Here is a 15,238-nt window from a genome sequence, read left to right as displayed (position 1 = left end):
AAAAACCCTCAAGATGTTCAAAGGTCCTCTGACTTCTTGATACTGGCATTTCCTCTGGGAGGCTAAAAAGCTCTAGGTGTCTGGTCCTGGTCACCTAAGGCAGGTGGAACATGAGACTGGGTGGAGTTTTAGACACACTATCTTCACAGTCCTGGAGAGACAGCCATGCTATATTCAGATATAAGGCCTTCTCTAGTGTACAGAAACTTTTAACTCCGCACTTAAACAGGCCATTAACAAGTGATTTAGAAAAAAAAATGCTACTTAAAACTAATTACTTTTAGACAGTAAGCTCTTTCCTCTTTATTCCATCAATTACTCCTGGTTCCACCTAGACTTTCCCATAATCTCTGGACCAACTATGTAGATGTCACTGGGGAAGTTGGAAAAAGGAGTCCAATCTGCAGTGAGTTACCCTTGCCAGCAGTTCCTCTACATGAGTTGACAAGGGCTCTCTGTACAGGGAATGATCAGTCTTTTTCTCCAGTCTCATCAGAAACATGGCCTTAAAAAGATTCAGCCACGTGGTGCATCCTAGCACTCGGGAGGCAGAGGCAGGCAGATCTCTGTGAGTTCAAGGCCAGCCTGGTCTCAAAAGTGAGTTCCAGCCCAGCTGGGGGTGCAGGGATACCCTTTCTCAACAAAACCCCCCCCCCCCCCCCTCCAAATCTATATAGGTGGCTGATTCCCAGTGTCTGCCCAGCTGAGTTCACACTGAGCTCAGATCCTGTGATCCAACTGCCTACCTAACTAAAAAGTCTTCCCTGCAGTGGTCGCATGGGCTCTACCCTCTGTTCCCTCCCCTGCAGATTCTCCCACCAACTTGAGATCACTCAAGAACCAAACCAACAACTGTCAACAGTGGAACCTCTGTGACTTTGCTCACCTGGCCACTGTCCCTGCTTCAGTGTGCTCAATCTTTCCTGAGGAGGGCCTGTCTCTCCATCATTCTGCCTTGTACAGTTCACTATGATTTGAAGAATGGTACTTCTGGGCCTTAGCTACCTCAGGGTGGCAGGAGCAGACTCAAAGAGAAAGACTGGCCAAATGCAAATGACCCAGCCCGCTCCAGGTCTTGATGCTGTGTGCGACAGCACCACTAAGCTCAGTATAGACACCACATTTTTATACTGAGCAGAGTGTACTCAGTACTTCTAGGGCATGGTAGTTTTCACCCACGTGTACCCTAAGATGCTGCAATGAACTGACGGTGGGACTTCATTTCTCTTCGTACCCTGACAGGCAACTCATTAGTCTGTAGTTAAGTGGTTCCTCTTTCCACTAGAAATGTCAACAGCGGAGCTTCTGGGAAGGGCTGGAATCTGGACTGTTTTCTTCACTTTTGTTCTCCACGCAACCGTGTTGCTTTAAGTCTTGGTTCATGTTAAAGCAGGCCAATTTAACTTTCCAAATGTGTTCCCGGCTCAGTCACTGGCAGAACCTTACAGAAGTCACTCAACGGTCTCCAGTCTATTCAACTGTAACAGGGAGAACTCCGGCCAGAGCTGCTGATGGCCCACTCTGTAGAAGGAATGTTTTTGAGGACTTGAAGGCATGGGCAGAATTTCAGCATGTGCCTGAGGACCTGGCACAAGCTCTCTGGTACACTGATTCACAGGAACTTGAGTATTCATGAAGCCTTTAGCTAAGCACACAGAAGACAATTATAGGATCTATTGCTTGTAGTTCTCTCTCACCTTTCAGTTTTCTTCCTCCACTGATTAGAAAACTGGCCTCTAAATATAGACACTAAACAGTTCCCGGAGGCTCATTTGAACTGACCTACTAAATGTACAAGAGGGGCAGGAAAAAGCCCTGGGCTCAAGAAACCCATTTCTCTCTCACACCTGTACGTATTAAAGATCTTGGGAGGTGACCTAGAGACAGCAGAGAGGCAGTGTCCCTCAGCTCCCAAACAGGCCAGATTCCTAACTCTTAAGAACTAAGCTACTTTACAAAGTATTCTTGAAATGTCCATTAACAACAATCACGTTAAAAGCGCATTTGTAAATCTTTGCAGCATTATAGGCAAAACAACCACGATTCCCTTGAAAGAAGCAGCAAAAATCTGCTCGCAGTTGTAGACTCACATTATCCTGGAATACCCAAGTCAAAAAGAATCCTGAACTCAACAGGTAGGGTAAGCACAACCCCCCACCCCCGCCCCAGTGACAAATTAGTAGAGAGCAGCAAAACCACGTGTTCATATGATAAATCAATGGCAGATGGTAAACTGGCAGAATGGTGTGTGAGTTTTTAGTTAAGTGCAAAGGGCATTATTTCATATTCTGCCTCACTGAGTTCTGCTTTTCCTAAAGCTAACATGAGGACCAGGATCATGGGAGGCCTAACTTGAAATTAGGATCTGCTTATTGATGAAGACCTGTTACTTTCACCAGAGGACAGAATGCATTGAGATGTCCGCCCAGGACCATTTTCTCTACTGTGCACAATACAGCACATATTTATGAGGAAAACTTGGACAGGGACACCAAAACTCAGCAGCACTTGAGATCACAACAGTTTTCAATCTGCAGTCACAGAGTACTCTCAGCTTCTTGAGAAGCTTTCTGTGCTTGTGACATGTGAAGGTTGAACCAGGAAGACATGACCTGCCACAGAACCCCTAGCTCTTCTGATGGGAGAAATTCAGTGTGCCCCTTAAGCCGGTGGCCCTGGGCTATCTGGATGCAAATCTGAAATCCCAGTTCTAATTTTAATCTGGCCTTGAGCAAACTCCTTAACAGTCTCTCAGCTTGTCTCTTCTCTAAAACGGCCATTCTCTGACTCAAGAGGTACAATGGCCACAAGAGAGTTTACAACTGGCCACTTTAAATTTGTGTTTTATATGTATGATTATTTTGCCTGCATGCATTTAAGCGTATTACTTGCATGTAGTACTCCACGTGTGTGCGGTACTCGCAGAAGCCAGAAAAGGGCATCCTGGAACTGGAGTTAGAGGGTTGTTAGCCACCACCATGTGGGTGCTGGAAACAACTTGGGTCCTCTGCAAGAGCAAATTCTCTTAGCTCTCCACCTGTTCAGCCATCTCTCCAAACCCACCATCTTTTTTCCTGCTATGCTGGGACTCAAAGACATTCCCCATCCCACTCCTTCAACCCCATCTCCCTGCTTGTCTCTTGGCCTACATTCGCTCATTCTCCTAATGCACTGCCAGAAATCCCAACTAGGATTTAAAATGCAGGAACCAAATGCCATCGACAGGCCACTAATTTATCATTTGCATCTCAATATGTATCTGCAGATAAGAGTCTTTAGAAAGAATATAAGGTTAAATGAAGTCTTACTAAGTGGGGTCCTAAGACTATAGCTTTCTAGAAAACAGACTGCTTTCTCTCTGGCAGGAGGGCACAGTGAAACAATGGCTATATGCAAACCAGGAAGACAGCCCTCCCCAAAACCTAACTGTGCTAGCACCCTCACCCTGGATTTTCAACCCCTAGATCTATGAGAAAACCATTTTCTGTCATTCCTACTCAGTCTGTCTGCCATAGCAGCAACTAATGTAAGTACTCAGTGGAAAGTTTCTAGAAATGGCTATACCCTAATTGAGTCCTGGACCTGGAATGTTAGCAGATATAAAAACCCTAGTCATGTCTTAACCAAATCAAACCTCCTGGTACTAGAAAATAAATGTGAACAATGGAAAGTCAAGCATGGTAGCACATGCCAGTAATCCCAGCACTTGAGAGGTGGAGGCAGGAGTTCAAGGGCAGCCTTCAGCTACATAGTAAACTTGAGGCTAGACCCATTCCCCTCAAAACAAAAACATCAAAGAAATAAGAATGTATACCCCCGCTTCTAGGTGAATGGCTACACATTCTTCCTACTGCCCTGTGGCTGCAGCTCTTCCCAAGGATCACACCATTTGCACCTTTGGAAATTTCTCTCAGCCATCAGCACACTCCCAACTCATGACCTGGTACTGAGAACAGCCCAGTCCCAAGACTTGAACATCAGTGTTTAATTTATACTAATTACCAACAGTCCTCAAACTGCAACTATTTTATTTTTAAAAAATTTTCACTGTCACCGAAACATCTAAATACCACACTGAGAACTTAATTGTGACAGGAAACCAGTTCAAGAGGCTACTACTGTAAGAACCTCATCACATCCTTTCTCTCTCTGTTGTGTGTGTGTGTGTGTGTGTGTGTGTGTAAGGGGTGGGGAAACCTGGACAGCTTGGGACTTTGGTAAATGCTTGGGACCCTACTTTGTCCAATGCTAGTAGAAATGGTCTGACAGATAAGGAATAATGGCCAGGGTACTTGTTTGTATTGACTGAGCAGGGCAGAGGCGTAGGGGGTGACAACAGAGGTCACATTCATTAAGCCAGATGTTGCACCCACCTCCTCCTTACCTTACACTATGTACTCAGAGCATTGAATTTTAAATGCCACCACCAAAGTAAAACACTGCAAATTCCAACAGCTGTTAAGATAACCTAGTTGCATTTAGATGACTGTTTCTCACAGGTAAAACCTTCTCCTGTATTATAGTTTAGCTGCATTTCTTGGTTAAGAAACCAAGATTAGCAAAGTTTCACACATACACATAGATGGACATGGCAGAACTAAACTCTGTACTGACTTATGTCAGGCATGTCAATAATCTTACACCAACCTCAAGAGTCTTGTGAGCAGTAGTGTAGTCTAATAGGTCCTGACAGGGCTCAAGCCTCACAGCTCTCTTGGCCTTATGACTTACCCAGGTCAAGGAAAGTCAACCACCTCACTGGTGGCAGATGTAGCTCATTGGTAAGAGCCACATCTGCCTCCACCAGCTGTTTTCTACTACCAACTTTTTAAGGGGTTCCTTTTGGATGCGTATTTCTACTTTTTCCTTCTGTGGCTACTTATGTTACTAGACTGGAAAGTAATGCAGCTTGCTTTCTGCACTGTTGTAATCAGTGATCATTTAAAGATCAATAGCAAAGACACAATGTATTTAAAAATCCATCTTTGATAAGATTCCTTAGAAACAGATCACGCACCATTTACAGGATGGAGTACAAGCGTTATTATTCTAAATTATAAATTAAACGACCCTTTGCCAATCTCAACCTTTATAGACCTCATAATTTAAATTTCAATTGTTTCTTAGTAAAGAAGCTTTTTATGAGAATTATGAATTCCAACAAAATCCTCCGAAGTCTACTTACACTCTCTGTGTGACCAGTTAAGAACTAAACTTAAGGCTATTTAAGAGTTGCATACTTTCTTCCTTTACATTTCTGCTTCAATTTTATACAAAGCATACTCTATCTCCATTTTGGGGGGATCCCCCAAATGCATAAATCTTTATGTGTCTGTTTTTTTGGTATTCTAGACCAAATGACAACCATGTCTTGGGGGAAAGCAAGCCACTGCTTACAAAGCAGCGTCCGATTTTGTTTAGACTGGTTTGGGAGACGCGCCCTTTGAGCAACAAACCCCAATTCTCCATTGACACAGGAAAAGAAAAAAAATCATTAAAAGCACTAAAAAGGAAATTAATTTAGCACAATTATCACTTCAATATGAATGTGAAAGACAAGGTAAGATTGTAAGTACACAGACTGTCATACAGAATTTAATTTTATCTTTATGAAGTGTTCCAAAATCAAAGATGAAGACACATGCATCAGGCACACCCAACAGAGGCGTTTACAGTGGTTTACATTTCCTTTTATTTAGTCCTTGAAACTGCCCACATTGCAGACTTTTCATGGATGAAATATGGAATTGAGCAGATTTTTTTTCCTACAAAATTATGGTATAAACTTGCTCAATTTTCTATCTTATTGCTAATAAACCTTACAGGCGCACAGTTTGCAAAGTAAGCCCCTTAAGGACTGAATGTGTAGAGCATGCTGCAAGGTACGAGAAATAAGCTAAAGATGAGCTTTTATATAAACCTACGTCAGGACCAACACAGTACTGAATGCTGGCAAACAATTATCACAATACAGGGAAAATTAATAACAGGAGATACAGTTCAGTCCTGAAAGGGTTAAATAGAAACCCTAATATATTATTGTTTCTAACCATCCATCCCAAATTACAGTGCTTGAAAACGAAGTCAAAAGTCTGGTACAGGAAAGAAATCACACATTTGTTCAGTACGCATCAGAAACACAGATGCTTTTGAAAACAAGGTATGTATGTTAGCTTGGTTAATAATCGAATAGCATTTTGTTTCAAAAAGGACCTCCTGAATGGATTTTCTTCTGATTAACGCAAGTAGCTATCTAGGTTAGTTATTAAATACGGCATTGGGAATTTTCTGTGAGTAGACAGATGTACCAGTTCCATTAAAAACCAAAGCAGTGCTGGGCATCCTGGCCCATACCTACAATCCCAGCACTAGGGGAGCTGAGGCAGGAGGATTGCAATTCTGAATTCAAGGATACCCTGGACTATATGGCGAGATCCTTGTCTCAGGGAAAAAACCGAAACAAAACAAAACACACAAACAAAACCTAGCAAATATGCTTGAGGCCTGGATTTGACCCCCAGCAACAAACACAAAAAGATAGAAAACTGTAACTAGTTAAGAGGACGGCAAACATGTCTGTGCAGTAAGGTGACAGGTGATCTCACTGATGAACTCTATACTAGGAAGCCTTTAGCTGCCACAGTTTAAAAGAGGTCAGCAGCAAGGTCTGTATCACACTCAGTGTCACTCGAAGAGCATTCACACCACAAAGGGCATTCTACATTTTCAGTTTCCAGCCTGCCTTCCCAGTCTCCATGACAAATTCAATGAAACGTAAAACATACTGGTGTCATGGGATCTGCATTTATGCTTATTCTGAGAAGCTGCATAGAATCATTCTAAAAAAGATTTATATATACATATATATATGTATATATATCCACATACTATACTTCCACTGAATAATTCACCATTCTAAGAATCTTTATGAGGGTAAATAGCCAGCATCTCTAATGCCATAATCCAGGAGGAAATATCCGCTGTAACTGAGGGACAAGACTCCTAGAAACCCTAGACTGAAAGTGATACACAAATACACAAACACACACACAAACACACAAAACTTTAAAAAAAAAAAAAAAAGCAGCTGAGAACTACCAGAAAACAACAGAGAAAAAAAACCCTATGATGTCATTCTAGTCTGTGGTACAAACCAGCAAAAAGCCAGTGGGGAGGACGCCATGTTGGTACATTCTTGACTTCATTTAAAAACAAAACAAAACAAAACAACCCCAAAACAGGAAAATGATTTACAGTCTAATTATTTTAACGGTCTTATTAAAATAAACAAATGAACTGAAATAATATACATAAACATTTAAAAAGCCATAGTTCATTTTAGTAAAGCCATGAACTTGAAAACTTATTTTAAGCTACAAAGTTGGGTAAGGAAGAGTTTGTTCTTCAAAAGCATCTCATTTGCTACTGGTTGATTTAATAAGACTTCTGAACTAAATACCAAATCTAGGAAGTGGAGGAAACTGTGGCCCAGGAAAAGCAAAAATGCACTGAAAACCTTTCCAGGCTCTGAACAGAAAGCGCTGTGTGCTAACCACTTCCATGACTCAACAGCGTAAACACTACTCAGAAAGAAGTCTGTGAGGAGAAAGAGGGAACAGTTACAAGGAGGACAGATAAGGCCACAGTGAGTTCCGCCCTTGACCAAACACACTGAGGGTGTGAGGCAGGAGCAGACTGAAGGGAGCAGGCTGGAACAGCTAGTACAGTGCAGTGGAGGATTCAAAAGGCTCACAGTAAGAGAAAACCGCTGCCACTAGCATTAACCACTGCATACTTAAATAGAAGTCATTCTCTTGAAAACCAAGAAGAAGGCAATTTAAAGATGTCAGGAGTGGCATTTGCAGTGGCATAGTCTAAAGTGAAAGAGTGAATGACAAAAAGAGCAAAGCAGGAAAAACGATGTTCTTAACCAACGATTTTTAAGAAGTCTAAATGGAAACTTTCAAAACATCCAGGGTAACAAAAAGACACTGAAAATGCGTAGAAGTTACAGTTTGCATTCATAAGGTACTTGTGGCTCCTGTTTTATGGGACAGTAAAAGCTTACCACAATCTAGAGGTAGTTTTACTCTAAGGAGGACGATTGCTACTAGACTGTGTCTTTTAACATTACACATAGGGTTCCTGTACTAGGTGTAGCCCAACAAGTCCGCTATAATTCTAAGAAACTGAACAAAGGCATTACCAAAGTGCAGGAATGGAAGTAATATAAAAATGGCAAGATTAGCACTCAAGGCTGGCACACAACCCTGAATACAACCATATCTTAACTGAAAGGAAAATTAATTTTTGGACAGAACATTTGTACTGGGGAAGAAAGACAAACAAACAACAAACAAATGGCAAGGAAAATGGAAACATAAATTACATTTGCATTTTTATAAACTTACAACTGTTTCTAAGGTACTGTCTTCTAGCTATTTTATTTAGTTCATTTGATTTAGCTGATGATCATCTAATAAAAGCCATCTTATGATCTTAAGTTTAGAATTATAATGATGTTCTGGCCTAAGTTACAAAAAAAAACAAACAAACAATAAATCACTTTACTGAGACTTTCCTCATTTTACCATAAGGGCACCATATCGGTAGCAAATAATTCTCATGATTGTTTCTTTTTTTTTTTTTTTTGTCATTTTCCAACAAGGTAGAAAACACCCTGCTGAATGTATCACTGGGAACATTCCAAGTTCAAAATAAAATGTTTAACTTACACATAATATAAGTTATGTACAAGATTCATGGGGAGGGAACCCTGAACAAAGTCTGGAACACAGATGCACTGACAAGACATGAAAAGAGGAACAAACTCTTCAAAAACTACCATGTTCTGCCATTAACTCATAAATGACTAAATGGCCACACTGAGCTCCATGTATTTAGAACCTTTTAGATTACCACACTATAAATACACTTTTTTTTTTCAAAAAAGGAAAACAGAAATAACTACCAACAGTATCTGAGAACAGAGACTAAGGTACATACATTGCATGTATTGCAGGCAAGGCAGAGGCATTTTCTTTAAAGCTTTTGCACAGACTTCATATAATCTTAAAAAAAAAAAAAATGCAGGCCTTTACAAGATTTGACTTGCTGAAATCAAAACAATTCTAACTTATGAAAAGTCATAAGACTTCAGCTTAAAAAGAAAGTTCCAGCCTTAGACCAAAAGAACCTGGAAGTGTACGGCACTCAGATCAAACAAGCAAGGCCAGGCCGGAACTGAATGGACTTGAGAGCCAAAGCTCGGGGTGGGGAGAACAACCTATTTGGTAACAAGGTGGACTACATACTGTGATATAAAAAAGGTATGGTGAAAATGTACCTTTCACTAAAGCTTATTCAAGTCCCTTGGTCCATAAAAACTATGTTAGATTTGTGTCTTCTAGCTTGCTTAACCCTTATTCCAGCCACGTATCTAATTCTTGACCATTTAAACAAAACCAAACAAAAATCAACCAAACAAAAAAACCAGCTGAAAACCTTGATTTCCAACAGCTTGATGTTTTGTTTCACTGTGGCTTCTGCATCTCACACCAGCACTTGCAGGCAACGGGGTTTTTGAATATTTATCACCTGGTATGAAAAATTTTCCCAAGAAACCACAAAAGATTGTTCATTTTTCTCCTTGCCTTCTTTTTGTCAACTTTTTGCCACATTCAAGTCAGTTTAAGTCCCAGCAAAAAGACGGTAGTTAGGACACCACGGTTGCTGTGGATGATGTGACACTGGTGGAATTTGTGCTGGCATTTGTGTAACTTCCCTCGCTGTTTGTGTTCGATTCATTGGGGGGCACTTGGCTTGAGTTGGCGCGGAGGATAGCCCCTGCTGCGCTGCAATGTGGCCGCGGCCCTGGTTCTGGTGTGTAGGTAAAGGTAAGGCTGGTAGAATAAATGATTCCATCATTACGAACCAAAGTTACTGGAACCTGGACTGGTTGCCGGACCCATCTCCAGCCTTCTCGGAATGCAGAAATGTCCGGGACCACACAAAGCATACTCTCTCCACATCTGAGGAGGAAAAATAAAAAGCACTTTCAAAACCAAAGCACAGTTTGCAATGAGACTTATCAAAAGGCTGTTTTAATACATTAGTAGATGCCAGGAAAGAGTTTTCTGTGCCCATAACCCTCCCAAACCCTGGGTGACGTAGAAGACTTTACCCAGTACCTGTACATTGTTTCAGCTTCTACATCCCCAAACCATACTCGTAAATTTGGAGTGAAGTTCTGTCCTGTAAGTTCAAGCATCGCTACGTCCCCGCCGCCATTCAACTGCAATTCACAGAAAATGACAACACTAAAACAACCGCTCAGTTTTCATTCAAGAATACAACTTAGCTCTCTCAGCTTTCACTCTCATGAAGGTTTATAAAAATTCACATTCATAAAATGTTCCTTTTAAATGACACGATTACAAAGCTATTTTAAGATTAACATTTAACTGATTTAAACTTGGTTTTCATTTTCTATCAAAATAGGCCATGTAAGAAAATCCCATATCATAACATTTACAGGAAAGAAAAATTATTACAGTGAAGTAACTTCATAGCAAATCACAGCTGAGAAAAGTTGTAAAGGGCTAAAAGCCACCTTGTGACTAGTGGTCTCACCTGAAGACTTTCTACGACAGGTACGGGGGTGACTGGGGCAAGGACAGGGCCCATTCCCTCGTAAAATGTATACTCTGCCTTATCTGTGCTAATGATTGTCCAGGAAGCTCCATCATTTATCATCTCTTTATTTGGTTCTTTTGGACATGGAGTGGCCTTATGAAAAAAGAACGTTCATATACTGAGTTTAATACGTATTGCAGTATAAGAGACTTTACCAAATAACATTCACAGACTTAACAAGGAGAGAGCTTACTTGGTAAAATGTGATGTTCCTAAAGCACTTACTTATTCCTTAGGTAAATCTAAACATAACACCTATAACAAGTCCCAGAAATAGTGGTTTTTGTTATGACACAAATGCATCGGTGATGTTACATAACTAATCATACCTCTCAATGATCCCTAATAGTGTACCACTACTGGATAATTTCTTTACAGATTTTATTCACCTGGGATGTGAAATGCAAGCAAGCCCCCTAAGAAATTGTAGATCCTTGAGCTTACAGAATAGCAAGAGGCTTCCACACTTCCAGCAGGGAGAAATCAAGATCTGAACTGGCAGCCCTGACCCTGACCTGAGACCCAGTACACCACTGGTGTGGTAGGTGGCCACCCCCTTGCAATGGTAGTTCATGAAGGAGTTTGTGCAAAACCACAACTATCCTTTTATAGCATCTACCCATCCTCTTCAACATCTTCTTGGTAAATGTAGTTGAGCATCACTGTTTAGATCACATCATGGTTACTATCTTGGGAAACTGCAGAGTAAGCTGTTGAGGATTTGAACCCTCTTGCTGAATATGTTTTCTATACAATGTAAGCACATAATTTACTGAATACCAGACCTCTATTGTTAAGACATTCTGAGAACTCTGTCTGCCACTGAGGATAGTGTATTAGGGACTACTGGAACTAAGATAACATGAACCTACCCTCACATATGTGGACATAATTAACAGCAAATGAGACTTGCATGTCTCGGTAAAGTGCTAGTCCAATAGTTTTTCAGGGCATTTTATTTATTTACTATGTTTTTGCAATGGTGGGGACTAAGCGCAGGGCCCCGCCACATGCTCACAAGCAAGCACTCATCACTGAGCCCAGACCTAGTTAAGATTTCACCAGTAATCTTACAACATACCTGAAATTGTATTATTCTTTCTTGAGAAAGGCACAAGTACATTCTTTCTGTATCCTTAAGGTAAAATGCACATTTGTGGAGTTGTGATACAGGATCGTCTGCATCCAGTAATGCCGTCTGCTTATCAACTTTCCTAATTATCTGTATTTCAACAATTAAAAAAAAGTGATCCACACTGTTTTATTTTGTATACTGTCATGGTACACAGTATACACCATGGAGCAGTATATCAGTCACTTGTTCTATACCTACCTATGGAAAACCATTTACAAACAATAAGGTTAGGAATAAAAACATCATTTTAGATTTTATAAAGTCTATAGGGATGTGGGAATTACCCCCTCAAAGAAAAGATTAAAAATAGGGCAAGCAGGAGCTTGTTTTCTAGATCAAAGCTTTTCAAACATCAGTGTACATATAAACTGTCTGGAGTTCTTGTTAAAAATACTGGCTCTGACCCAGCAGTTCATCTGGGGTCTGACATTCTAAATTCCTAAAAAATTCCTGGGTGCTATGAATGCTGCTGACCTACAGCCCATCTTCTGGTGATCTTTTCCATAATACACAAATCAAATATTACAAGAAGTCTCTGCAGTCATATCACAGAAGGCTCTAAGAGTCAGAACAGACACTTCACAGTTGGTATCCAATTATTAATATAACTAAAATTACATAACTGAAAACAAATAAATTGAAAATAAGTGCTGAAGCTGGATATGGTCACATACAACTTTGATCCCACAACTTGGGAGGCAGAGGTAGATGGATCTCTCTGAGATTGAGGTCAGCCTGGTCTACAAAGCAAGTTCCAGGCTAGCTGGGAATACACAGAGACCCTGTCTCAAAAAGACCCTCTCCTGAAAAAAAAAAAAAAAAGGCTCAGAGGTGGCAAATTCCTCAAAATTCACATGCAGTAGCTGAAGGACCAGAGTAGGAGCCCAGGTTGGGCTACCTGCCCACCCTTCCATTATACTCTAGAGTCTTGCAGTCCAAATATTCCACAGAAGCCATGTGGGTATCTGAAAGATAGTGCTAACAAACTTTAGGCGACAGCTAACACTCAGGAGAGTTACTAAGCTTCCCAGAGCAGAACTGCTGCTGTTCCCAGTCCCCCTTTACTGCTCATTCCAACAGAGTACCTAAAGTCACAGGTGAACCTTTCCCTGACTACAACATACCCATTCCTCCCTCTAACCTTGTTTCTCAGCACCCCATGAGAACAATGGTCTCTCCTCACAGCCCTGCCTCCAGCAGCCTCTCCAACCTTTTGTCTCAAAGACTCCATTGTAACTATTTCCAAGGTCACTGAGAACTTCCAGACAGATGACCCTCCCAGCATTTCTTTCTTACAGCACTTTATAGTTTCCAAAGCCTCTGACAAAGCATCTAACACTGACAGTTCCTTTCTGGCACTACTCTGCTCTAACAGACCTTTACAGTGCCCAGAGTTAAGCCCCCAGACCTCTTCTCCCCACTCCATCATCTATGCACTATTTGTGAGTTGCTCCCCTCCCCAAATTAAGTCTCTCAAGCTCTGCCCTATGCTCCGCATGCAACTCACATATATTAAACCACTTAGTCAACATTTCCACTTATGATATCTAATCCCATAATGATAATCAGCTAACCACTATGAAAAGCACAATTTGAGTTTTTCAACTTAAGGGGAAATCAGGTCAAAACGTTTCAAGACCTAATGAACAGAAAGCCTATGCACTGTTCCCAACGTAAAAAACATCAGCTTTACTTTAGCAAATTTTTATTGTTCACGTAACCTAATAACAATTATGCTCATATTTTTAGGTTTCTGAAAACTCAGCCCTATATTCAGGACCAAACAGGTAGCACAAAAAATGAATACAGTGTATCTGCATTAGTAAGAAAAAAATATATACTGTAAGTTACATTGCCCTCTATTGAATATGTTTGGATATACAATCAAAAAGGAAACAGGCACCAAAATGTTAAAAATAGTGTAATACACTATCATCAACAATGTACTTATAAAAATAAGCTAATTCTCTAAAAGCACCTGTGAAATGAGGCTACAGTTATTAGGGCTAATAAGGTAATAGGGATATTACCTTTTTATATTAAAAAGCATTTAAACTGAACTACAATTTTACATCTTTCCTGTTTTAAGAACTAGTTTTTTTACCTCACAGTCATTAAGCAAACACAAAGTCTTACCAATCTAGGGAGTGCCATGCCAGTGACTGAGCACACGAGTTTCACTGTCTGTCCATAGTGGATGTAGCCATCTCGGACAGTGAACTCCTCTCCTTCTGATTCATCGTCATCCACTGCAGCGGGCGCAAAAACAGATCCAATTATTACCTTTTAGAATTTGGTATCTACTTAGGAAAACAACAAAACAATGCATTTGCATATTTTATTGTCCCCCAAAAGAGAATTGATCATTTTCACACTAAAAACAAATGCAGACTTTTTATACTCACAGAGATGAATGTAGAATGCTCCCCACTGCTGTGAACTGGCATGGAAATTGCCTCCTTCTACATGTAGGTATCTGGTACTAACTGTCTGAGATCGCAGTCGATTAAACAAAGCCACCTTTGTTCCTGAGGCAATGCACACTGCAGAGACAAGACGACTTCTATTTACATGACAGGGCAGTGGCCAAAAGAAGGGTCTTCTGCTTGTCAAATTATGATTATTCTTTAGTATAAGCTAATAATGAAGAGATTCTGAAGGCAAACATTTTAAACTTCTGAGAAAGTTGAGGTGACAGAAAAAAAGACCAAGGTATATCTCATAGTAATGTTAATAAGTTAATGCTATAAAATATGGTTCAAAAGTCTTTTTTAAAAACTAGTCTTGTTTCTTTTTTTATTTCATTTTGAAATTAGTTTGGGCCTTACAAAGGACAAAAGTTAAAAAATATTACAGAGAACTTTCTTGTACCCTTCACCCAGCCTCCTAAGACATCAACATCTCACTCAATGAGAACTACACAGTATAGTTAATACAGTGATGATTAGAGGGAAAACTATCTTTAAAATCTTAAATGTCTAATGGTGGGTAGTATCAGATTAATTATAATACCATCTACCTTTTTAAATTATGCATACATAAATTCATTGATAATGATCTTCCAAGAATATTAATCAATGGAAAGCCAACTGTGAGACATCCTATAAACTGTGCCCTACTGGGCAATGTATCTTTTTGTGCAGTTGCAGGAAGCCTCTTCATGCTTCCACACAATCCTGAAGAATATATGTATAGAAAAGGGTCTAAAAGGATGTTTTCCAAAGCAGAAGCCAGTGCCACTCACAATACGATTTACAACTTCTTTGTTTTGTAGTTTGTAAAATCTATTTTAAATGTAAAAAACATATTTATGTAAGAAAATATTCTGAAAGGGAAATATGTTCATTAAGAAACTACTATTAGTAGTTTCTTAGTGGAACTAAGTAGAAATACTGCAAATTGCAAATT

The 15,238-nt window shown here is 40.1% G+C and overlaps 1 protein-coding gene across 3 annotated transcripts in view; it reads right to left on the bottom strand.

Annotated features, from left to right (window-relative positions):
- Positions 1-5,573: 5,573 nt before the first annotated feature.
- The window catches only part of Rbpj (recombination signal binding protein for immunoglobulin kappa J region), an 86,638-nt gene continuing 76,973 nt past the window's right edge, over positions 5,574-15,238 (bottom strand). For 2 of the 3 annotated variants that reach the window (XM_029565542.1, XM_008837340.3), the window contains 6 exons: positions 14,236-14,373; positions 13,967-14,079; positions 11,777-11,917; positions 10,633-10,788; positions 10,191-10,294; positions 9,536-10,031 (listed from right to left, as the gene is read on the bottom strand). In XM_029565542.1, the coding sequence (XP_029421402.1) occupies positions 9,716-10,031; positions 10,191-10,294; positions 10,633-10,788; positions 11,777-11,917; positions 13,967-14,079; positions 14,236-14,373 (968 nt within the window). In that variant the 3' untranslated portion in view covers positions 9,536-9,715. Of the gene's footprint in view, positions 10,032-10,190; positions 10,295-10,632; positions 10,789-11,776; positions 11,918-13,966; positions 14,080-14,235; positions 14,374-15,238 lie in introns of all 3 variants that reach the window. The other variant, XM_008837344.3, reaches the window with a different exon arrangement.

This window comes from Nannospalax galili, unplaced genomic scaffold (genome assembly GCF_000622305.1).
Source record: "Nannospalax galili isolate Female #2095 unplaced genomic scaffold, S.galili_v1.0 scaffold777, whole genome shotgun sequence".
Taxonomy (NCBI): Eukaryota; Metazoa; Chordata; class Mammalia; order Rodentia; family Spalacidae; genus Nannospalax; species Nannospalax galili.
Note: the sequence above shows the minus strand (reverse complement) of the source record. Positions and strands in the feature narration are given on the sequence as shown.